General features: G+C 36.9%; 1 protein-coding gene across 1 annotated transcript in view; it reads right to left on the bottom strand.

Annotated features, from left to right (window-relative positions):
* The window catches only part of Btbd9 (BTB domain containing 9), a 415,087-nt gene that overhangs the window by 353,860 nt on the left and 36,271 nt on the right, over window positions 1-24,956 (bottom strand). The window contains exons 2-6 of the mRNA XM_026383694.2: window positions 19,584-19,795; window positions 15,916-16,279; window positions 14,653-14,917; window positions 5,585-5,804; window positions 2,971-3,090 (exon numbers count right to left, since the gene is read on the bottom strand). Coding sequence (XP_026239479.1) covers window positions 2,971-3,090; window positions 5,585-5,804; window positions 14,653-14,917; window positions 15,916-16,279; window positions 19,584-19,768 — 1,154 coding nt within the window. The 5' untranslated portion in view covers window positions 19,769-19,795. The remainder of the gene's footprint in view (window positions 1-2,970; window positions 3,091-5,584; window positions 5,805-14,652; window positions 14,918-15,915; window positions 16,280-19,583; window positions 19,796-24,956) is intronic.

Genomic DNA, 24,956 nt, shown 5'->3' with positions numbered 1-24,956 from the left:
GATCAGGATCTGAGAGAGGTTCTGACTCCACAGCCCATAGCTTTTCTATTACAATGATGATTTCTATTCAGTTTTTACTGGACTTAGAAAGAGGACTGAGTAATCTCCCTTTCCCCAATGGAGTATCTCTTCTGTGGATGCAATGAACAAAATCTTTCATCAATACATTACAATTATATCCTTCAAGATTGACCTCAAAATTCACTTTCCTGAAGAACAGAAGGAAAGTGACATTTGCAAACAGTATAGAACCATTTACTCTTCTAGGTAGTTTTCCAGGATTCATACTCGCCTTAATGAATACAGTGATAAAAATCTACCAAAGAACATATATACGTATTCATGTTACTTTCTCTTCCTTACATGGTGCCTTGACACCATGAAACCTGTACTGAAAATTACAGGTTTACAGAATATCTACTGCACACAAGGAAACAGTCTAAGTACTATGCAAAATGCTAAAAGATTAGAATCTATACTTCTTGCCTCTAAACGCTTGTAATTTTAGTATCAGAAGCAACTTGCAAAGGACACTGAAGAGAAAAGGTGACACACACACATACACACACACAAATTAACATAATGTAAACTGAACATTTAACATGCTAAGGAAATAAAGTCTTTATTTGCCAAGTGAAACTCCTGAAAGAAGTGTGTGTTGATCACTGTTTAGACAGTCCATAAATGATTGTTAGAAACACCAAGACCTTCTTAGATAATCAATAGAAACTTATTCTTAGATTCATTTAAAAATACTATAAAAACTCTAAAAATTACCAAAGGCTTAGTTTATGAAATATGTAGCTGTTAATAAAGTAATAAGGTTTTTAAAAAATATTTCTCAGTAATGTGGGTATCAAGACTCCTTCCTTTTCTTGTTACCACCATCTTGAATACCACCTTGGCTCAATTTTTTTCAGAGCAGGAAGCTGTTATACCAAGACAAAAGCTAGCATCATAAATGCAATCAAGGTCTAAACACACAAAAACTATACTACCAAAGTCAAGGCCAGACAGGAGAGACAAAAGAAGAGAAGGATAAATAATACCCATTAATACATAAAGGAAGTATGTTTTCTAAAAGGCAGAGATCGTGACTACAGGCACACGTCTCCCTCCTAATAACTGGGGTTGTGAGGTGGGTAGAGCACATACACTGTCCTGGCTGGTATTATAGCCATGATGATTCGTTCTGGGATTCATATTCTTAGGATTTCAAATCAAATACACTCCATATATCAGATGGTTTGACTGTTATCCTGCTTATTTTTTAATCCGATAAGACCATAATAAGCCAAGTCAATGTAGACTTGATCTCCTCCTCCACGTTGGGTCCCCTCTTTCACTTTCCACAAATGCCCAGACAGCTCAGAGATATGGCATCTTCACTCAATTTCTTGTCCCTCTTATTTTAATCCATTCAAAACTTCTGTGATAAAAGAAATGCCAGACCTCAGTCACTTTAGTCCCTCTTTGGGGAAATAAAATTGATGTTTTTCATTTTCACACAAGAGGATAGAACAAATATTCTGAGGAACAATATTATGTCCAGTCTTACCCATTTAAAAAAAAAAAAAAGTAGGCAACATTCTTTGCAGTACTAGAGGCTGAAAGGTTTTGTGGAGTTCTCAGGCTGAAGAGTTCAGCCTTATGTCATTAGCCTGTAAGTGTAACAAGTATGACGATGACTTCTGAGCAGGAGATGAAGTGCTGTGGAACATCCTCTCAGTCACAGTGGAAGTCAGCTGGGGTTGCAGGGGAGTTGGGGAAGGGAACAGGGGAAGAACCAGCTCCACATTCTCACTAGTTACTCCAGTCATATCCTTTCCCCTCTCTCCCTGTCACAGCTGATTAAATGAATCAAGGGTTTTCTGCCTCTGATCTTTTACTTGAACGTGAAGAATATCTGAGGGCTGGGGCTACAGCTCAGTGGCAGAGCATCTAGCTATCATGTGTGAGGCACTGGGTTTGATCCTTACCACCCACATAAAAACAAAACAAATAAAGGAATTCTGTCCATATACAACTACAAAAAATATTTAAAGAAATGTTTGAGAGCAATTTCATCATGAAAACAACAAAAGAATAAAACTACAGAATTTCAGAGGCCTTTAAGCACTTTCTCCATTTCCAATTGAATTTTGTAAGTTTTGTAGAATTTCAGAAAGTTATTTTAAATAATGATTTAAACCTAAAGGGAGAATACAAAATATTAGAACAGTAGCTTTTTAAAAACAATCTTGGAGCTCGGGTTGTGGCTCAGTGGTAGAGCGCTTGCCTTGCATGTGTGAAGCATTGAGTTTAATTCTCAGCACCACATATAAATAAATGAGCAAAATAAAGGTCCATCCACATCCAACATCTAAAAAGAATATTTTAAAAAACAATCTCACCTGAGGCAGCAGTACCTTAACAATAACAGAAGCTGAGGTGCTATGGTGGGAGGGAAGGTGTGGGTATGAAGTCCTGCAGCGAGTATCCCGGGCCCCAGACCCAATCCCACCTAAAATACCTGTTCTGTCAAACCCATCTAGCCATGGACATAGAGGACAGAACACATGCACCCACTATCCAAAAACCTCCTACTGGCCCAAGCATTGCCAGAAAAGCTTCCAGAAGTCTCTCCTGGCTTCCGTGGGAAGAACATGCCCCTAACCGAGTCTGCTTTCCATGTACAGCAGGGAGTTTCAAAGGTATCTCCACTTCTCAAGTGTTCCCTGTCCCTTCTCATTCTTCACATTTTTGCACATAAATATGGTAAAAGGCATGTTGAATAGTTCTATATTGCATTCTAAATATTAAGGTGCATAATTTTCCATATTTTCCCTAAGTTTTTTCTCCCTTGGGTTGTATTTGGTAGTTGATACCCTGAAAAACTTCTTCCACAACACAGAAAAATGCAGTCTCCATCTCAAAGCACAAATCTCCTTAAATAAAAATCAAAATCACTTATTAACCATGAGAACTAACCTGCAGACACGAGCTGGAAAATACAACTTTTGCCAAGACCGACATAGATATTGCGAATGATCTATCACTCTGATCCAATCAAGTTCATCCATTGACACTTCAATAAAGTAGGAATAAGACCTATGAATCAAAAGGGAAAAGACAGGGGGAAAAGACATTAAAACAACAATACTAAGCTATACTTAAATAAAATGTTAAAAAGTACTAAAAATGTAGAATTAACTAATTGTATTTTCTGTACAACAAATTTTTATAACAATGAAAATTACGTATATCCCTCTTTTGTATCATTCACCACAGTGTATTAGAATTCTCTCTCAGCTCGTCTGTCTGCCTCATCAAATCACAAACTGCTTAAGAACAAGGACCACAGCTCAGTAAATATCAAAAGCAAGCAAGACATTTGTTCCTTTTCAAATATGGCCAGGATGTCTTGGTCACACCATATTAGCAGATTAATAGAGCTGATAGGGAGAAGAGAGGGGAGGAAAAAGAAAACAGAGAAGCACTAAGTCCCTGGCCTAGTGCTTAGCCCTCCCCTCTTGGGGGAAAGCCAACTTGGAATGGTTCCCCACAGAGGCTAGTGTATATCCTGCCGCCTCTCTGTCTCCTACCATCCAGCACACACATGCAGCCTGCAAAAAAATAAATGATATGGGTGAAGAGATAATGAGTGTTTCCTTTGGATACAACTTAAACCTAGCCAGCTAATAACCTAGCAGTAATGAAAATAGCCCATCATCCTCCCCAAGTCAGCTACCCTGCACCATTACATGCTGGTCCCATACTCGACAAATCTATATTCCTTGTCATAAAGCCAAATTTAAATTTGCGATGCAGTTATTACTTGTACTGTAATATCAACAGGAACAATCTTGGAAGATTTAGGTGACCATAAATGTCAGCCTGCAACCTACAGTTGTGACCAGAAAAGGTCAGCTTATTTTGTGTCATCCCCTCATTTTCTGCTGTACCCTCACCTCCCATTCATTTTATCACTCAGTCTCAAACTGGTTATAACCTTTTATTGAACCTCTCTAGGTTATCAGTAATCCAGGATATAATTTTACAACATGTCAAAATCTTTTTGGCTTAAGATTTTGAATTTTTCACCTCTGCTTATAATAATAACAATTTTTGTGAGAAAAGAACAACAAACAGTTCCATGGTAAAGTTAAACCCCAGTGAATATAACACAGATATTTAAACAAAGTGGCCTATTTTAATATTATGAAAACAATGATAAGTACTCTGTGTTTCAAACACACAAACCATTTATCTTATTAATTTGTACTTTTGTACTAATTTCATCATTAATTAGATGAGCAAATGTTCAAGCTTTTAGAACTATGCCTACCACATACAAGTAATGAAAAGTTTCATATAAATATTATCATTATATTGTTATTATTAATCAGAGACTCTTGGAAATGAGATGTGAGTTAGCTCCACTTTTACAATTAAACATCAAATCATATCCACCAAGACACATGTCAGGATATATATTAATAAAAAGGAAACCAAAAGTGATAACCCAGGGACCTTGTCCATCCACACACCTGCAAATCCCGGCTCATCTCAGAGAGATTCCCTGATACATGACTCAAATAGCCCAAGAGGCGAGGGCAGTGGCCTTGCAGAAGAAACACACTATGCCCCGTGAGGATTTCAGGGCATCATCACCATTACTAGTAAGCCCTTCATGACCAGGCCAAAAAGGCAAAAATAGGGCCCCTTTCCTGGGAGGGAGGGTTTAGGTCAATGATAAGCAGCAGCAAGACAATTCAGTTCTGATACTTCTGCCATCATGGATGGACCCTAGAAGCCACTGTGGGTGAAAGTATCCCAGTGGCTGGAAGGCAGAATCCTGAAACCACTGAGGAACATGGGTCCCAGGCTGGAGCACAACAAATTTTTTCACAAATTTCTTTTGTTTTGAGGAGGATATTTATCCACATACTAAAAGACAATTTCTTCATCCATAGGATAAAATGCATGTAAAAGGTTGTTATAATATCCAAAAGTAAGGAATTGAGTGAACAATGTTAACCTAAAAGGTACAATATAAGACTACCATTGAAAGTAACATTTTAGAGGAATATCCTCAAAAAGGTAGAATGTTTAAAATGTATTAATTAAAAAATGAAGTTAACTTTTGTAAATCCTATCTTTATCTTTATTTTGTAACACTATATATGCAGGTGTTATGAGTATGTGTGTGTGTGTGTGTGTGTCTAGGCGATTTAAACACACTAGTTAAATACATGCAAAACTGAATAATGGGTGGAAAGATTACTAGCAATTTTTATTTTCTTCTGAGTACTTCTTGATATTTTCCACAATAAACACATATTCACTACTTTTTTAAGTAGGAAAAAAAAAACAAAAAAACCTAACTTTGTGGCCATCTACTTTGGTTTTACAGATTTTAATGATTCATTTTAGTCATCATTCTGATGTTTATCTTGAAGCTAGTTCTGTGGGAGGAGCTTCAAGATAAACATCAGAATGATGACTAAAATGAATCATTAAAATCTGTAAAACCAAAGTAGATGGCCACAAAGTTAGGTTACCTCCATCAAACATAAATATCCATTTCTCTCTAATGACTCACCGGCTGTCCCGGTCCCACAGGAGTATCCGTATATGATTGATAATGGACGGCTGGCCTAGCTTAATCTCAATGCCTGAACGGCAGTCATCATCAATTGGGTGCCTAGAAAATCCGTGATCCAAATCATAATTTTGAGTATCACCATCTAATAAGGCAGACTTCAGCTCCCCTTTTACAACTTGGGCTCCATACTTCATAGTTGCGATGTTTTCTTCTGGAACTTCAATTAAAAATAGAAAAAGCAAGGTTAATGGTTACTTATTAAATAATTCTATATTTTGGGGGGAAAGATAAAATTCTAGGTTTTAAATGATTCTCTTATCTGCATTTAATTTTAAAATGGCATAGACAAGTCTATGAGGGTAGAAGATACAGAAGATCTGTAAGGATTAAGACAATATCCAAAGTTCTAATGAAATGTCACTATCACACCTACGATGTGCCTGGAACTAAATCTTTTTAAGAAAAAGTTAATAATATTAGAAAAGGCATGTACTGGGATAAACCAATCATCTCTGCTGAATTCATTCTGTTAGTAGCTTTAATTTAAGATTTACAGGACAAAGATAGCACGTAGAATGACCTGTACTGCCATCTGGACTAAGAGCAACATACAAAAGCAAAGCAAACAGGTCAGACATCTAATAAGAGAAGAGAAAGAAGGGTTCCAATGTAGCATAGCTAAGAGACACACATGGACATGTTAGATCACTTCATCTAGCTAAAAACCAAGACTACGTCTAGAAGAAAATATATTTCACCTCACTTGAGAATTTTTTTAAATGAAAATTCAGAGTCTGTCATCAAAATCAGTATTATGATTATTATTAATCCCTCTCTCCCTTCTCCAATATCAGATTTATTAAACATCTATTGTGCCTGGGACTTCAAAGTTTACTATGCAAATTATGTTCCACAGCTCTGGAACCTGTCTCCCAGATACTAACATTCTAAAACTGACACTCTCATAAAAAGAAAAGAGGCTGCATGTTAAGAGGCTGAGGAGGCACAGTTTAGACATGGCTCCACCTTTAACCACGTATGTCATTTCAGGGAAGATACCCTCTTAAACTTCACTTTCTTAAGAGGATAATACTACCCTGTCTGTTTAAGGATTGAATGAGGTGATGCTTGTAAAGCAGATAGTATGCTCTTAAAAACTGCCATTACTATTATTAAACATATATATAAAAACACACAATAAGCCAACTATACAAGTTTATAGACTGTAAGTAAACACCAAATCCTCATGGCACGCATATGTCTTGGCTGTGTGATTTGAAGAAAGGTAAAGTGTGAGCTATAATCAAAGTGTTAGGGGAAAGATGGTAAGTAATTCACCACTGCACATTTCTTGGAAAATTGGTTTTTCAAAACATTTAGAATGGGGACCAGTAAAAAGCGTGGCTCCAGAAGAGGACAATAAATACAGCTGAAAAGTGGAGGGTGGAATGGGATCTAAGCAACTAGCCTGAGACTGAGGAGAAGCAGCAACCACAACTGCAATCACTCTCAGCTGCTTGCCATCAGAAGCTGAGTGGCACAGACTGATGACTTTCTAAGGTCTGTTAGCTTACGATAATCATGCACGTTCTTCCTGTTCATTTAACAAACCTTGTGTAATGCGTATACTATGTGCTACACACTGTTCTAAGCACTTGACAAATACCAAATCCTTTGAGAACAGTACTTCTAACACATCCATTTTGCAGATGAGAAATGGAGGCAGAGAAAAGTTAGATGCACTTGCTTGCCCAAGGTCATACAACCAGCAAGTAGCAAAGCTGAGGTCAGAATCCAGGCAGTCTGTCTGCAGAGCCCCACGTTTAACACAGTGCTGTGCTGCCTCCCTGTGAGGTTTCTGATGGCATGGCCACACCTTTTCTCTTTCTAACCCCCACTTCCCTCCAAGGTTGCTTAAGACCCAGAGGAAAGAAACAATCTCGTACAGATTTTTTAAAAAAATAAAAATGGTAATTGGGATTTTTTTTAAATATTTTTTTGTAGTTGTAGATGAAGTGCTGAGAATCAAACCCAGTGCCTCACACATGCTATGCAAGTGCTCTACCACTGAGCCATGATCCCAGCCCAAGAAGTGGAATTTTAAAGTGAAAAAAAAAAAAATCTAGATTTGAGATTCAGACCCTATTATTCACTGTCCTTCAGTGAGGCTTCTTAGTCTCTCTAAATCTGTTTTCTTGGTTGAACCAGGGTTACTTTACCACTGAGCTACATCCCCATCCTTTTTAATTTTTGAGATAGGGTCTCACTAAGTTGCTAAGGCTGGTCTTGGCTTCCACCATCACTGAGATTCTAGGTATTTGTCAACATACCCAGATAAATGTGTTTTCTTATCTAAAAATAATAAATAATCTTTTTCTAACCCATCTCCTAGGGTCACTGTAAAAACAAAATTATACTACAAGCAACATATGCTAAAGTACTGTGTAAGTACATAGGCTTCATTTCAATCAAGAAGTTTATGAGGGGCTGGGGTTGTAGCTCAGTGGTAGAGCACCTACCTAGTATGTGTGAGGCACTGGGGTCAATCCTTAGCACTAAGTAAAAATAAATAAAGGTATTGTGTCCACCTACAACTAAAAAAAAAAGTTTAGAAAAAAGAAAAAGATATTTATGAGAACTCATTTGATACCAGGTACTGTAAAAAGCAGCACTGGGAGTGACTTGGTGAATCAGACCAAGATGGGTCCTTCTGACCCCTCCAATCTAGAGATGAAGTACTTTATAAGCAAGCAAACAAGGCTTCAAATTTGTGCTTTTCAATATCATTAATCACTTGGTTAAAAAAAAAAAAAAAATATATATATATATATATATATATATATATATATATATATATATATATATCATTAACCACTTTGTCCCTCCTTGCTGGGAATAAAATGTGGAGGCACAAAATCTGTGGTTGCTGACCACTGGAACCATCTCCTCTATTTCTGACACCACCAGGAGATAAATTTAAGCCAAAGAGGGGAACATCAAGCTTTCAGATTTAGAGACTGATGCCACCTTTGATTTTCTCTTAACATAAAGTTCTTCAGCAGTAAAATTTATCAAGCTAGGAATAATACACTAGGCACAAGAGTTTCAAATGACTGTAACTCAAAGTCTAAATAGAAATGAAATTTCTTTCACAAGTACAGATCTTCTTTTGAAGTTCATTTCAAAAGTACTTGAGAACTTTTCTAGCCATTCTTGATAGATTCATTCTATGACAGTATCTTTTGCTTCAAAATGGAGAACACTTATACAAGTGGAAATTCTCTCATGGTAACTAGACTGAGTATCTTTCTGGAAAAAATATAACTCCCAGTATTTTATGAAAAATCTACAGTTAAATAATGAATTCAGTAGGAAAAGTGATTATGAAAAAAATTCAAATCATAAAAAATCCAAACCATGAATTTTCTTAGTAACCTCTATTGGTAGAGAAAAGAGTTCTCAAAAAATACAAGCTGGTAGGGAACAAATAAGATAGTAGAGAGAAGTCATGATTTCCTTTATACTTATAATTTTAATGAATTTTATAAATACTAAAAAAATTATTGAAACCCTATACTAGTAGAAACAAATCAATTGTAAGAAAGGAAAAATGGGGCAGGACCTGTCCCTAGATACATAGTGCCAAAATCTGAGTGGTGCTGGAGTAGTATCCTGTGTGTTTAATATCTTTTTGTTCTTCATCAACTTTTATTGGACTCTCTATTACATGTAGCTTCAAAATAGATTATATGGATCCAGACTTAGTTCTCTGCTCAATGGAATCTCCTTACCCAATTCTGTCACCTAAATCATCTTCTACTCCCCCATCCTGATTTCCCTAAAGAATGTGTGAATCCTCCTCCCTATGATACTCCCCATAACAAACACAGCATTACAAATGACTTTCTTAACAACTCCTGTCTTACCTTAGTTTTCTCCATTATCCCCACTCTCTACAGGCCTCCTTTCCACATTCACCAATACTAGTACTCGAACACACCACAAAGTGGAAATTTAAAAGATCCGCAGCAGGAGAAACTAAGGAAGAGTACTGGCCTCAGGACGCAGAAGTCCAGCACTTTTATTTTAGCTTAGGCACTGACTTTACTTGGTAACTTTGGATAGTTACCTAGAAAGATTCTAGAACTAAATGTGAACTTCATTCTGTTTATTTAAACAACAAAAAACGACAAGACCTGAGCTGCCTACTATGTGCCTGCTGTCCTGGACCCAGCCCTCTGGAGCTCACCATCTCATGAGACAAGAGAACAACTATGCACACTAAATACCTCTGCAGAGAGGGGCTCATTAGAGACAATTCACGAATCCCTAGTTGAGAGGATTTCCACAACACAACAAACTACAGCTGGGAAGATACAACAGCAACAAAAGTCCAAGAGCTTTAAAAGCATGATAGGTTCAGTATTCACTATCTTTCTGTGATGATGAAGCAAATTCTAGTTTAGAAATCAGGAAAGGATTCATTTATTTATTTTAAAAGTCTATATTCAGGGATTATGCTAGGTGCTGGAAAAATGCAAAAAAAAAACCAAAAAAGACATAATTAAGTCCTTAGGAATTTCAGTCCAATAGGAGCCTAGGCAAGTAAACAACTAGAACATCACAGTAGCAAAGCTCCCCATCTGATGACTAGAACTATGGAAACAGGCACAGGGTGAACGGACAAATTTAAACACACACACACCAATAAATTGACTTTTGCCCAATACAAAAATCTTGAAAATAGAATTTGTGATGTAGCTCCGTTATAAATAGGCAGAAACAAGAAATTACTGTTCTCTTTCCCAAAGTCTAAAGCCTGATATATACAAAACAAAGTAGCTCAGCCTTAATAGAAAAAGCACTAACTTTCAAGACAGAAATCTCTCCATAGCCAAGATAAAACCAAATGTTGAGATGTTACAGGTATTTCAAATAGCCTAAGGAAAAAAAATAATTTCATTAAAAAGTTAATTTCTCTCTCCCAGCCGTATAGATAAATGCTCATCATTATATATGCATAAAACTAGTCTAAACTACTTTCCAGAAAGACCAGTCATCACTGGTAAGTTAAAAATATCCCCTGGATCTTCTTTTTTTAAGGAGGAAAAAATATCTCTTTAATTTTATAAAAGCTTCAGGACATGCATTTTTAAGAATTAAACCTTGTACTAATCAAATATAATGAATTCAGAGAAAAAGCATTACAGTCCATGCTCCTGTCCCCAAGGTAGGACCTCCTTCCATTTCATGAAAAGTCCCTAAAGACACAAAACATAGGGCCAGGGAGAAGCAAACCAAACAAATAAATTCTGTCAATAATTCCAAAGTAAGCAGACCTATTTTTTCAAACCATCAGAAACAATTCTGAAACTTTAGAACTTTTCTCCTAATTGAAGAAATTTGATAAAAAATAATGCTAGGGGGTCTGGGGTTGTGGCTCAGTGGTTGAGCACTCATCTAGCACATGTGAGGCCCTGGGTTCGATCCTTAGCACCACATTAAAAATAAATAAATAAAGGTATTGTGTCCAACTACAACTAAAAAAATAAATATTTTAAAAAGTAATAATAATGCTAGGGCTGGGTTGTGGCTCAGAGGTACAGCACTCACCTACCATGCATGAGGCACTGGATTCAATCCATAGCACCACATAAAAATAAAATATTTTATCTACCTATAACTAAAAAATAAATTTTAATAATAATAACAACAACGACGACGACATGAATGTTTGGATAATGACTTAGAAAATAATTAACATCTTTATGCTATGCCTCCTTAGTATTTATATTATTGATTTTACTATTCAAACACTTGAAAAGTCAGGGAAAAAAACAGCTTGCTATTTAATCATTATTCAAGTTTAGAAGCTAGATAAAAGATTACCAAACATTTACATTATCTGTTCCTGGAGCTCCCCCCTGAATTACTCCAACATGAAGAATTGAACATTGATGAACAATAATCATAATCAGTGCATCATTCTATAACCGAGTGCCTCTCCTGGCTGATTATGCCTTTCACAGGTAATCTCATGGGTTTATTACAATGCAGATCTTATACCTATTTGTACCAGCTGAGCAAATCCAAGCTACCAGTAACTATGTGAAATGTCCAAAGTACCGCCTCATTCCTGCAGCCATGTCCTAAGCCTGTCCCCTTAACAAATCCAATTCCAAGGTCCTATCAACAGCTCAGATCAAATCTAGAACAAGAAGGGATGGCAGGGAGTTTCCATAAGAAAGAATACAACAACAAGGATTTGAAAGTCTAAAATTAACTACTACCCCACCCTCCATCCACCCACACTTCAACCAAGGCTGATCCTCAGCCAGCACCTCTTCCTGGACCCTCCCAACCTGTTTTCTGCCACTACCACAGTATTTCTCTACCACCTTTTACCCTACATATCAGATAGCTGACACATCCTATCTGCTGTCTGTTCAAACATACATGGCCTAATTCCCTGTGTAGCCAGGCTTCCGTTCAGACTACTTACCAACTCACAACTTTACAGCCAAAGCCTCCTCTCAATTCTTACTGGCCTTGACCTCCAAGCATCATGAGATGCCATAAACCACGCCCTTCATATAAAAGCTCTCCCCTCAGTCTCTATAGCAGTCCTCTGTCTCAGTGGTCTCTCCACCTCTCCAACCCTTCCTTCTCTACCGTATGGCCCCTAGCCATAGGTCTTCCCCATGTCTCAGACTTTGATTTTTATTTCTTTCTCTATATTCTAGTCCAGGTTTCAATTCTTTTTATCACCAGCTTTGACTGCTTCCTAAACAACAGTAATGTGTTTCCACTTCCTATCAGATATTTCTTTTTAATTCAGTTACCAAGAGTCTGCTATATGCTATTCAGTGTGTTAAATGGTAATGACACAAAGATCAATGAGATCTACAAAGATCATCTCTGCCTTCAAGGATCAAGACATGTAAACAAATATGTTTAAAATAATGTGATCAATGGGACAACTCCCACACAGATGTTGAGGAAGAACATATCAACACTACCACAATGGCTTTCTATATTGAGCTTTCTATACACACATTATTTTTGCACATTATTTGTACACTTTATTTCAATTAATTCTTGTAACAATAGTAGGAGATACAAAAGTAAAACTCTTCTATTACCAGATCATATAACTGGTAAATGACTAATTCAGGATTAGAAATAAAGTTTGTCTGGCCTCAAAAATCAATACTTTTTGTCTATGCCTAGTGAAAAGAAATCTAGATCTGATGAGTCAGGAGATGAATCCAGGCTAAGGATACCTGTTTAAGATCAATCAGTATTTCAAGCATGTCTAACACCATGGTCAAGGAAGAGATCACTAGAGAAATGACTAACATTAGACAGAATTTACAGCTTAAATGTCCCAGAAACCCTCAAATGCAATAAATCAAAAACCAAGCTCAGCCTATATTTCATTAACTCTAAGGAATGTCTTTCAAATTTCAACAATTCTGAAATTAGGATATCATGGAGTGCCATGATTTAATTGGCAGTATTCTTTTCTTTGTGGTACATAAAATAATAATGCCTCAGAATTTCTGGCTTCTTCAATTTGAAAAAAATATGTTAACTTTATCCTAAATTTGGTACCCAACTTTAAATCCCTTGAATCACTAAAATCTAATATTTTTCCATAATATCCCTCCTATACAACCATTATTTTCCATTTTTTCCTGACACCACCTGGTATAACACTGTTATCAATTGTGTACAGATTAAAAGCCCTCCTCACTGGTTTTCCTAAATTCAGTTATTCCCTATTCCAAATCATCAAGGACAGCACCACAGATCAATCTGCCCAGACCTCAACTGTGCACCTGCTGCTGTCCCTCTGCGCTTCCCATGCATAACAAGGACATTCCAAGCAGTTTCAAAGACTTCCATGATTTGGCTTGAAATGACCTATACATAATTTATTATTAATCAACATAAGCCTTCTATTCTTTTTTATTATTTTTTAGTTATAGATAGATAATACTTTTATTTACTTATTTTTATGTGGTGCTGAGGATAGAACCCAGTGCCTCACATATGCTAGGCAAGTGTTCTACCACCCACTGAGCCACAACTCTAGCCCCATAAGCCTTCTATTCTAATCAGGCTCTTCTAGATGTGGCCCCTCAAATGCTCTAACCTCTATCTAATTAGCCTCATTGGTCTTCCCACCTGAATTCACCCAAAACTGATGCCATTCAAATCAAACTTGAGCTTCATAAGCTCCATGAAATCTCCCTCATTCTAAGCCACTCTCTCTGAAATGGCATAGCATGTACCCTCTTGAACACTGTATTTAAGTTTCCATGCAAGTTATATCTTATATCACAATGAAATTAAAAGGATCAAAGGTAGAGACTGTTTTTTCACACTTATGCAGCATAATTTAGTGGTTACTTACACAGACTCTGAAGTCAAACTACATAGGTTTGATTCTTGGCTCCTTGTTTTTCTGTGTGACCTTGGGCAAGTTACTAATGTCTCTGTGCTTTCTCATTTGTAAAATTAATTAAACATAAGAACTACCTCACAAAGAGCTATGAAATCTAAATGGTCAGGTTGGAAGGACCTGTTCTCCCTGCACAGTAAGCATTTGATAAGTGTTAATTGCTATTATTTTCACTAATAAAAAAATTTACCACATAAGTATTGAAAATGCCGTATCAATGTTAAATATCAGAGCTGTTATTTAGAATCTCCATGTCTGTAATACCAAAATATATACACAGCATGTACTAAGTACTTCTCTGATGGAGGAAGAGAAGAAAGGTCTTAGGATGCAAAGCAGCTTTTCAGAAAAATGATTTCTGATATTCTGGGGAATAGATGAAATTTGTCCAGGAATGACTAGAAAAATTCATGTGGGGGTCTAATAAATCTCAGGAAGAATTCATAGATAATAACAGGAAAGATATTCCATAGGAACTAGAGATGTTTAGCCCTACATATACCATTTATACCTGCACTACGGTTTTGTAGCAAGTAGCTACAAATGGCAAAAGATGCAAATAAAACTTTTGGTGAATTTAGGATAACCAGGTACTTACTGAGCATGCCTCTATAATTGAGGTCCATATCCCGGCTCTCCGACCGTACTTTAATAGCATCCAGAATGGCGTCCGGAGACAATAGTCCCGAGGGCCTCACAACATTGAGAAGTTCAGTGAGGCTCATCAAAGGTAAACGCACAGCCTGCATGATTTCCACATGATTCTCCTTTGAGTTGTGCTTACACCAGTTTAACAAGGCTAAGAAAATATCTTTTTCAGGAGCCGCAAATGAATCTCTTAACACAATGTTTAAAAGTGCTGTCTGAAAATGATAAAAAGGAAAAATCCAGTTATGATAGAGACCAACCATGTGTACAATCAGCCAGCCTAGGCTTTACAGAACTGCAGATATCACTTATATTTAGATAATTCCTTCTGACCTTCATCTTTCCTTATGCCACTTGCTTATTATGGCTGCCTTAATAATAAGAAAGGATGGTAGCACCTTTCCTTCCTGCCCAGGTACCTTGTACTACTAGATGGTCTCTCCAATACATCTGTACCTGTCTTTTTTAAAATAGCAGGAAGAAAAGTGACCAAGTGAAGAGCTCTCAATACATAACAAGTTCTTTAGGAGAACGTACACTTGTAAATCAATAAGATACATCTGGCATTTGAAAATTAAAAGACTTGAGCAAAATAGTTTTACTCTACCTATGATAGTGAATTTTGAGCCAGCCCCCCCCCAAAAAAAGCAGTGTTTTAAATATATCAATGACTCATCAGACTTTCTTTATCAATTTTCCCTCTTGCTAAAAAAATGATTAAGGGCTATGGTCATGGCTCAACTGTGGAGTGCTTGACCGGCACATGTGAGGCCCTGGGTTCGATCCTCAGCATCACATAAAAATAAATAAATAAAGGTATTGTGTCCAACTACAACTAAAATATATACATATGTATTTTTTTTTAAAGAATGATTAGTTGCACTCTCCGTCAGAGAAATACAAAACCAAGAAGTAGTATGCAGTACCACAAAGGACCCTATTTGGCTGTCATCATCCTGAAAACAATCACCCAACAGCACAGTCTCTTTTGCACATAAAACTTGCCAGAAGACTCTTAAAAGAAAACAGAATCAATTAGCTTCTCTTCTTCTCTGATCTACAGTCCCAGCAAGCAGAAGCAAGTGGCTAGACTGATATCATTGGTATCAAAGAGGTTCTTTATTTTTTGTTTTTAGTTCATTATTGTATTGCCACTGTACCCATATAAATAAAACAATGCATGCCTACAAACTACTTGCAAACAACAACACACCTTGGAAAGGGAGAGGAAACCTTCACTTGAGAGCACCTCCTGAGCATTTCTGTCCATGAACATGCAGCACATACAAGTTAACTTGGGAAGTGAGTAGAGACTGGCGACATCAAAAGTCATACAGACATTCTGAATGTTAAGTATGGTGCAGAGATACTCAGAAGTAGAATCCTCCAGCTCTGGAAATCCATATTTATGAGCCAGGCTCAAAAAGTCCAGCAGCACCTCCTCCTTCTCATCTGTCAGTGTCGCCCGCCCAGTGTAGATATATTTGAGTAGCATTGTGAATGCTTCTGCAGTGGTGTCTTGAAGAGGGATTTCTGCTTCAGGCTGAGACTCCCGCATTCCACCATACAGCAACGCTCTACACATCAGAGAAGAAACACAGGAGGAAAGCCTCAGTAAGATTTGCTACAAAATATGTGAAATAATAGTTATCAGTGTTATACAAACATACATTTGTTTAATGGCACAAAGATCCAGGTGAAAAAATGAAAAGTAATATTTTAAATGATTTGTTAAAGCAAGAAGAAGAATTTTAAAACCATTTGAATTAATTTCATAAACAACTGAACTAATGAGTTATCCTGAGAGCTTAAGATTAAATAGGAAATTGGAAGTCATCCTTTAGGAAGAACAATGAAATCAATATAAAGATGCTAAAAATCAATAGGCAGTTTAAAAACTAAATCTCTATACGAAAAGATGTAACCAGATCAAATTAAAAATAACAATCAGATGTGATTTTCCCCTGTCAGACTGGTATAAATTAGAAAGCCGGTTAATATCCAGAGCTTCGAAAGCAATAAGAAGGTTCTTTCCTGCACTGCTTTGAGAGTATATAAAAATGGGCCTCCATTTTCAGAAAGTAATTTAGTAATTGAAATCTGAAATGTGTATACCATTCAAGTCAGTAATCTCTCTCTCAAGACTCAACTATAGAGAAATAACATAGTAAAGGTAAATACAAAAGAATATATACTGAAACACTGGGGAAACCTCAATAGGAACATGGTTGAATATGGCTGAAAAATGATGACATAACATTCTATGCAGCCATTACAAAGACCAATGGAGACTGATAAGTACTGTCTTGGAAAGATCTATCTTGGTTATCTCCCAAGATATAGCGGACAAGTAAGGAAGGTTCCATGCTTACTATGAAAAGTTACTCTTGTATAGTTAGGTTGTCCTTACCTGGGAATTGATAGGCTTTTGTGACAGCGGTTAGGCCTCTCCTGACTGCCGATAGTTTGGTTTATTTTGCACAAGAATAGTGTTAAATGAGAATCTATCCAAGAAAGTCTTGGTAAAGGCTCTGAGTTTAGCCAATGAGTCATCAAATATTACAAAGGTTCGATATTCAGAGAGACATTAAGAAAAAGTGAGGGAAGTATACTGCATTCACTCAATATGACCTCCCAATTTCTAAAAAGTATTTGAGTTTAAGAATATACTGATAACCCCAAAGATACCCACAGTTAGTTCCAATTATTTTTGAATACTGTAAACTGCAAGGTATACATATTCAAAAATATTAAACATAAAGCTGAAAAATTCTGACTTAATGAAGAGTAGACCTTCCCCCCCACACACACTGGGGATTGAACCCAGAGACACTTAACCACTGAGCCACACTCCCAGACCTTTTTTTTTATATTTTATTTAGAGACAGGGTCTCCCTTAAGTTGCTCAGGTCCTCGCAAAATTGCTGAGGCTGGCTTTAAACTTGAGATCCTTCTGCCTCAGCCTCCCTAGCTTCTGGGATTTACAGGTGTGTGCCATGATGCTCAGCAGGAGGAGACTCTTAAAAAACACTTTAATAGGGACTGGGGCTGTAGCTCAGTGGTAGAGCGCTGGCCTAGCACGCATGAGGCACTGGTTTCGATCCTCAGCATTATATAAAAGTAAACAAATAAAGTAAAGGCATTCTGTCCATCTACAACTACTACCAAAAAAATTTTTTAAAAAAACACTTTAATAGTAGTAAGTGGACCAAAAGTAAGAAAACTTAAAGATACACAAAAGGAAAAATATGCAGAGGTCAGAGGCTGGTAAAAATAAGGACCTGGCCAAGGTCAGATGAGTTGGCTAAGGTACTAAGGAAACTGAAAAGGAGAGTGTTAACAGGAATCTGTAACAAAACTCCTCCCGTCTTTTCTAAGCTCCTGATTTCATCTATAGTAGTATTTTATTTGAACAAGATGGAAGTGTTGAAAATGTTCATAAGGGACTCTAGCAGTTCTAGCTAGAACACATATTTCCAAGAGACACACTTTATTACAACACGTGTGAATCTGGGTGTTGCTGTTTTGCCATCTTAGTTTGTTTTATGCAAAACAGTTAACCGTCAGCAGTTGGGAGAGGCCTAAGCACCTTCACAATCGCTGTCACAAGAGTCTGACAATTCCCAGTAAAGGACAAGTTAACTGTACAAGAGGGAACTTTTCACAGTAAATATGGAACCTTCCTTACTCACCTCCTGTACCTCAGGAAAGAGTCAAGACAGATTTTATAAAAGCCAATGTGCCATTTTCGCTAGAAGGCAACTAAAATTTTAGAGGCATGGGCCTCTCTCCATTTTTAGAAGCTTCTTAGGAAAAATCTATAATTCTATGGACCATTTGTTACTTGTAAATAAATAAGGTCCATTATCAGAGATACATTATCACTCAGTCAATAATTCAGAGACAATTCCCTTATAACTAATGTAAGTAAAATGAAGGGTAATTAAGAGATCAGTATAATCTGAAAATAAAGGATCTAATAACAAACAATAGCTGCATTTATGTGGGATTTTTACATTAATTAAGTATATATTTTGTTAGTCTTAGTTCTAATATAACTATGAAACTTAGTCTCCATCCCTATTTGTTTCTTTTAACTGAGTTTAAAAGTTTACTCGTCTTACAGATCTCTCAAGTTACCTACAGGTCCTAGGCCTCAGCAGCCCGAATCCAAGAGGCATACATGTTCATTAGCAGGTTGGCAGCTGAGTATTACCTAAATAACAAGAAGTCTATCTGCCAATCAGTGATGTGAAAGGCATACAATCCAAAATTAAAGGAATTCTGTTTTTAAAAAAAGTTCATTTACTGTTTTGAATATAAAATTGCAGAAATACAGACTACAATGAAATCACCTATATCCTTTTGTATTTTGCATAAATATTATTCAGGTTCACTAAATTATTTTATAATTCTATTAATTTGAAAATCAAATAAAAATTATATAAATACCTAACTCCTGCTGTGTGCAGGTCCCAGTAGAGAAGCTAAGGCCACTAGCATTGTTCTTATACAATATTAGTCACAAATGTTAAAGCAAAAATGCATGTATATATTTGAATAAAATAAATGTCATTCCATGTAGTGGGGGAAAAAGACAGTCTAAGAAATATTCTTCATATCTTAAAAAATAGTCAATGGGCACTGTCTGGCCTGGGAAGCCTTCAAACTCCTTAACTCTAAGATGGTTCCTAAAGGAAAAGGTGATTCTAAAAAATAATAATAATTTTTAAAAGTCTACCAAGATGAAATTCTTAGAGAGGCTGAATTAAAAGTTTGCTAGAATTTGCTAGTTTGCTTAGGTGCATATTTTTCAGAGTAGAAAATACCAGTGTTTTCTACACAACGACTTAAATTTTCAAAAAAACATTACACACTTACCGAAAATATTGACATCTGGCTGCTAAAATTACCCTGTGGGCAGGAAAACGTTTCTTTTCCACGACAAATGTGACATCACCATATTCTTCCCCAATCAACAAGGCACCGATGTGCTCAGACAAAATGTGCACGTGATCAATTTCCCCCACTGCAGTAAAGGGGCGAAGAGGGTGGCTGTTACTCATCTTGTAGAACAGACGGTAGTCACTGATCTAGCACACAAAGAAGGGGTAAGAGTTAGCATGGAAGACAGTGCACTCAGAAAGCCACCTGATAATACAACTAAGCAAAAGTTCAAAGTGCTCAAAAAATTAACATGAGAGAGCACTCATCAATGGTTGCTTTATTAACTGATTTATTCTGAGAAACACTTTCAGGCCTTGTCACAGTGGAAAAGCAAAATTCCAGGATCTTCAAACATTCAGGCAATTAAAACCATCATATTCTAGAAAACTGAGCCAAGTACAGGTCCCACATTCCTTATTGTACCCGCAGGAAAAAGAAAAAAAATCAACATTATTTTACATACATTTATTTAGTAAGGTTTAGCATAACTATACCCAGATACACCCAGGCATAGATCTAGGCCTCAATTACAAACAGAATAAATAAAATTATCAGATTTCACAGAAGATACTTTGGTGTAAAACCATCTTAAATACTCTCCAAAAAGTAATCTTCTGGAATCACAAAAATAACTTGACATTAATGAAAGTCTACAGTAGCATCCAAGCCCCTCTCAAAAAAGAAGAACTCCAGAATTTTTCTCAAGACTATAATTTCCGGGCTGGGGTTGTGGCTCAGTGGTAGAGCTCTTGCCTTGCAGATGTGAGGCCCTGGGTTCAATCCCCAGCACCACATAAAAGTAAATAAATAAAATAAAGGTATTGTGTCCATGTACAACTAAAAAAAAACTTTTAAAAAAAAGACTAATTTCCATCTCAATCTTGTAGTTCTGATGATTAGGTTACTAGTGTTTACCAGAACCTCACTACATTTTATTTCACTTATAGGCACTTCCTGACTTTTATACGCAATGTCTTTCTACAAAGTAACTGAAAATCAAAGGTTATAGGTTGATTAATAGTTTTACATGTTAGAAAGGGGATTTATGATTTTAGAAAGCTAAAAATACTTATGTTTTAAGCCCCTAATGTATTTGCAGGTACTTCTCTTCCATTATTATATGAAGACTTTACTAGCATTCAGTGCCCCCGGTGGAGAGAGATCTGGTTGCCCAGAGGCGACTCAGCTACTCCTCGGTTGCACCAGACACTAAGGGAATTGAGCCGGATATGTTTTCCCCAGTGGCCGCATATACCTTCATGAACTCTCTATTTGGACCAGAATCAAGGCTTTAAAACTTCCATATCCAGATCCATTATTTGCAAGGTAAAAATAGCCTTTCTGTCCTACAACTACAATGAAGAGCTTCACAGACCAAGTTCCTGAAGCTACCTACTATCACACGCCTGCCCCCAACAAAGGAATCAACAGCAAGGACTGTGATGCAGGAGAACAGGGAAGGACCAGCTAGCAAAGAGACATCCACTCAGGTAAGTGAGAGAGCTCCTGGTCCCCTTATAATAGGTAGGAGCATCAGGGGACTAGCAGCATCCTCCTGTTATTGCCAGGACAAATCCCTCTCCTTCTAGTGCAGCCTCAAAACTGAAATGTCTCTAAGTCACTTGTGTATGAAGGACCAAATTCACCTTCAAAGACTCTGTTTAGGAGCATAGCAGGTAATGTGTGCTACTGTAGTCTAATGTGTAAGACACATTACGAAGGAGGGCAAACTTTCTGCAAAGGATCAGAGAAAGTATTTTAGGTTTTGTTCACTATACAGCCTTTGTCACAACCATACGACTCTGCCACGGGAGCCTAAATGCAGCCACAGACAACAAATAGCCTTACAGAACAAGGCTGTTTCAGTAAAACTATTTGTTAGAAAAAAAGAACTGGAGAGCTGGGGTCGTAGCTCAGTGATAAAGTGCTCGCCCCGCATGTGGAAGGCACTGGGTTCGATCATCAGCACCACATAAAAATAAAATAAAGGTATTGTGTCCACCTACAACTAAAATTAAAAAAAAAAAAAAAAAAAACTTGAGCTGGGCACAGCGGCACACACATGTAATCCCAGTGGTTTAGGAGGCTAAGGCAGGAGGATCGAAAGTTCAAAGCCAGCCTCAGCAACTTGGTGAGGCCCTAAGCAACTCAGTGAGACCCTGTCTGTAAATAAAATACAAAAAAGGGCTGAGGATGTGGCTCGGTGGTTGAGTGCCCCTGGGTTCAATCCCCAATACCAAAAAAAAAAAAAAAAAGACCTGGATTTGGTCAACAGGCCATTTTGCCAATCCCTCCCTAATGTGTGATCAAGAACTGACTATGCTCTAGACAAAGGATCAGATGAGGTTTTTTCATTTTTTCTGCTGGGTTACCCAACTGATATTCAAAATAACATGTTCATTTCTTATGTTAGCTAGGAAATTCTGAAAGCTACTAGAAACTCACTCCAGAATCCTATTCTTGTTACCAGGACTGCACACATTACTATCCATTATTCCGATGAAGGCACAAACACGGTTTGGGTGAAAGGATGCAATGCATAGTCCTAGTGAACACACTCTGGTATGAATCTCTTAACATTTTGTCTAGGTCATGGCCAAGACTCAAATTATTGACAGAATAACTCTTGCCAAACAATGATTGATTTTTGGTTAACTAGCTCAAAAGGGAAATTTACAATTCTTCAACTGATATATCATAAACATTAATAGTACATATGTAAATATCTATCTTAATAGGTTTCTCCATCTCTTCACTTCTCAATACATATAATTTCATTTGCTAAATTTACATTTTAATTATGTTTTTCCAAGTGGAGACATAAAGAGAATATTGCTGGGTATGGAAAATAGCCACTTAGTGTGGAATAAACAGAATTTTTTATTTTATTAGCAAATAGAAATAATTTTAATTAGACCAGTGATTCTCAGTGAGTTGCCACACATAGCAACTATATGGGGAACTTAAAAAGGGGGGGGGGGAATGCTCGAGTCCCATCCTGAGAGATTCTTATTGAATGAGTCTGGAATGGAGCCCAGGCATTGGAATCATCACTCTGAAGTGATTGTAATGAGCAGCCTGGAGAAGAGCCACTGATTTAAACAGTTGTTGTAGGTACACCCTATGGTTTGGATGTTGTTTTTCCCCAGGGGCCATGTGTTGGAGGGTTGGTCCTGAGGATGATGGTGGTGGGAGTGATATGTAACCTTTAAGAGGTGGGGTCTAGTGGGAAGTCCTTTGGGCCATTGAGGGCATTGCCCTGGGACAGGACTAAAGTAGTTCTGAAAAGACTCTCTAGAGGACTGCTATAAAAAGAACAAGCCTGGAATCACCTAGCAGCTCTCTGGCTTCCCTGTTTCAAGATGTGATTTCTTTTGTCAACATGCATTCTCAACAATGTTGGCATGAGGTCCTCAGCCAAAGCCAGTGCTACACCCTGGAACCTCTAAAACTGTGAGCTAAACAAACCTCTCTCCTTTATAGTGATCCTGCTTCAGATACTTAATTATAGTAATGCAAAGATGGCTATTATAGTTTACATCCCTTAGTCCACAAGTTCACAAAATATCCACCGAGAAATTCATTTAGGATATAATTCTATTATGAATATTATTTACAAAGGGGTTAAAGACGCTAACAAAGTTATCAATTCATAGCTTAAATGGAAAAAGTTGGGCTAGCTTATTTACAACCTGGTAGTTGGGGTCTACCTGCTTTTACACATGAACTTTCTTAAATGCATATTTTTTGAAACCACACATGAATAAAGTTAATTTTTAAGCCACAAATTATTTTGATAAGCTTTTGAATTGGAAAAAATATTTTTTCGACTTTTTAATATTTTTTATGGTTATTTAATTTTATTCTTATGTGGTGCTGAGGATTAAACCTAGTGCCTTATATGTGTGAGGCAAGCACTCTACCACTAAGCTACAGCCCCAGCCCCTGGAAAAATATTTTTAAAGTCTAAAAAGTGAAACTGTATTGACTTACTTCTTCAGTTTCATAAGTTATTCTGCCATTACTTATACATGTGACCTTTGACAAACATTTAACTTCTATGAGACTATTTTCACACCTGTAATGACATAGATATAGAAAATAGTTTTTTAAGTTACATTTTATAACTCTGCCACACTGCCTTTTAATTTGTTTTAGCTTGAATATAAAATCAGGATAATTAAGCTATAAAACCAGAATATAACATGCGAATCAAAATTTATGTGGAGGAATGGAAATTTCGAAAAGTTCATACAAATACATTAATATTGGGATAGATAGTCCCTAAAATGGCTGCTTTCAATTCTCTTCCCTTCCCTATACAAACATACCATCTGCCTACTGAGAAGTGGATTCCATTTCCATTCTCCCTGAATCTTGGATGGTCCTGGGATCACAGAAGTGACTGTGCCTTGAGAAAGTTGGGCAACTTCTGCTTTTGCCCATTGAGAATCCTGAGTTACCTTGATCATGTGGAGAAGTCAGATGGAAAATGAGAGGCCTTGATACTGCCCAAGGAAGAACCAAAGAACCCTGGGTGAAATGAAAACCAAGTCCCCAGACATATGATCTCAGTCAAGTCATTACAACCTGCTCACTGTCATCAGAGCCCCTCTAGTCAAGGGCATAGATACGTGAGGATGTTCTACCTTCAGCAGACATCATGTGGTGCAGACACACACCAACCCAGCTGGGCCCTATTCAAATTCCTGATCCACAAAACTGTATTAAATATAAAATCATTATCCATTTAAGCCATTAATTTTAGAAAGCTTTGTTACGTAGCAATAGTTAACAAAGAATTATTATGTGAAAAGTATTTCATTTACTTTATGAATACTGCAATTGTAGAAATTTCAAAATTGGTACACAAGAAGCTTAAGAGTCCGCTTTATCACCTATAGAGAGGGAAGAAAACAAAACAAAACTCCAAGGTACATCATCAAAGAATAATTTGTAACTGAAATTAGTTTTTTGTGTTCATTCATTTTAAATGTTTATTGAGAGAAGAAACCTGGAGAGACCATTAAGAAAGACACATACTTTACAGAGAGGTAGATAATGCCATTGGGACTGGCTCTGAACTTCCACTATGGTGTATGTTTTTTTTTTTTTAATTATGCAATGTGAAATATTGAGATTTCTTCTCAAACAAGCAGGCATCTTATCACCTATACTAGATGCATAAATCTTTATCTGGAGGAAGAAATGGCAAATTAGAGGAATCCACAATATTATAGCAGATCTCCAAGACTGAATTAAAACAACAGTTTGCAGCAGCATATTGAGGTAGGAAGGCTGTAGAAA

The sequence above is a fragment of the Urocitellus parryii genome, chromosome 8 (assembly GCF_045843805.1).
Source record: "Urocitellus parryii isolate mUroPar1 chromosome 8, mUroPar1.hap1, whole genome shotgun sequence".
Taxonomy (NCBI): domain Eukaryota; kingdom Metazoa; phylum Chordata; class Mammalia; order Rodentia; family Sciuridae; genus Urocitellus; species Urocitellus parryii.
The sequence above is the reverse complement of the archived record's forward strand: the minus strand, read 5'-3'. Positions and strand labels throughout refer to the sequence as shown.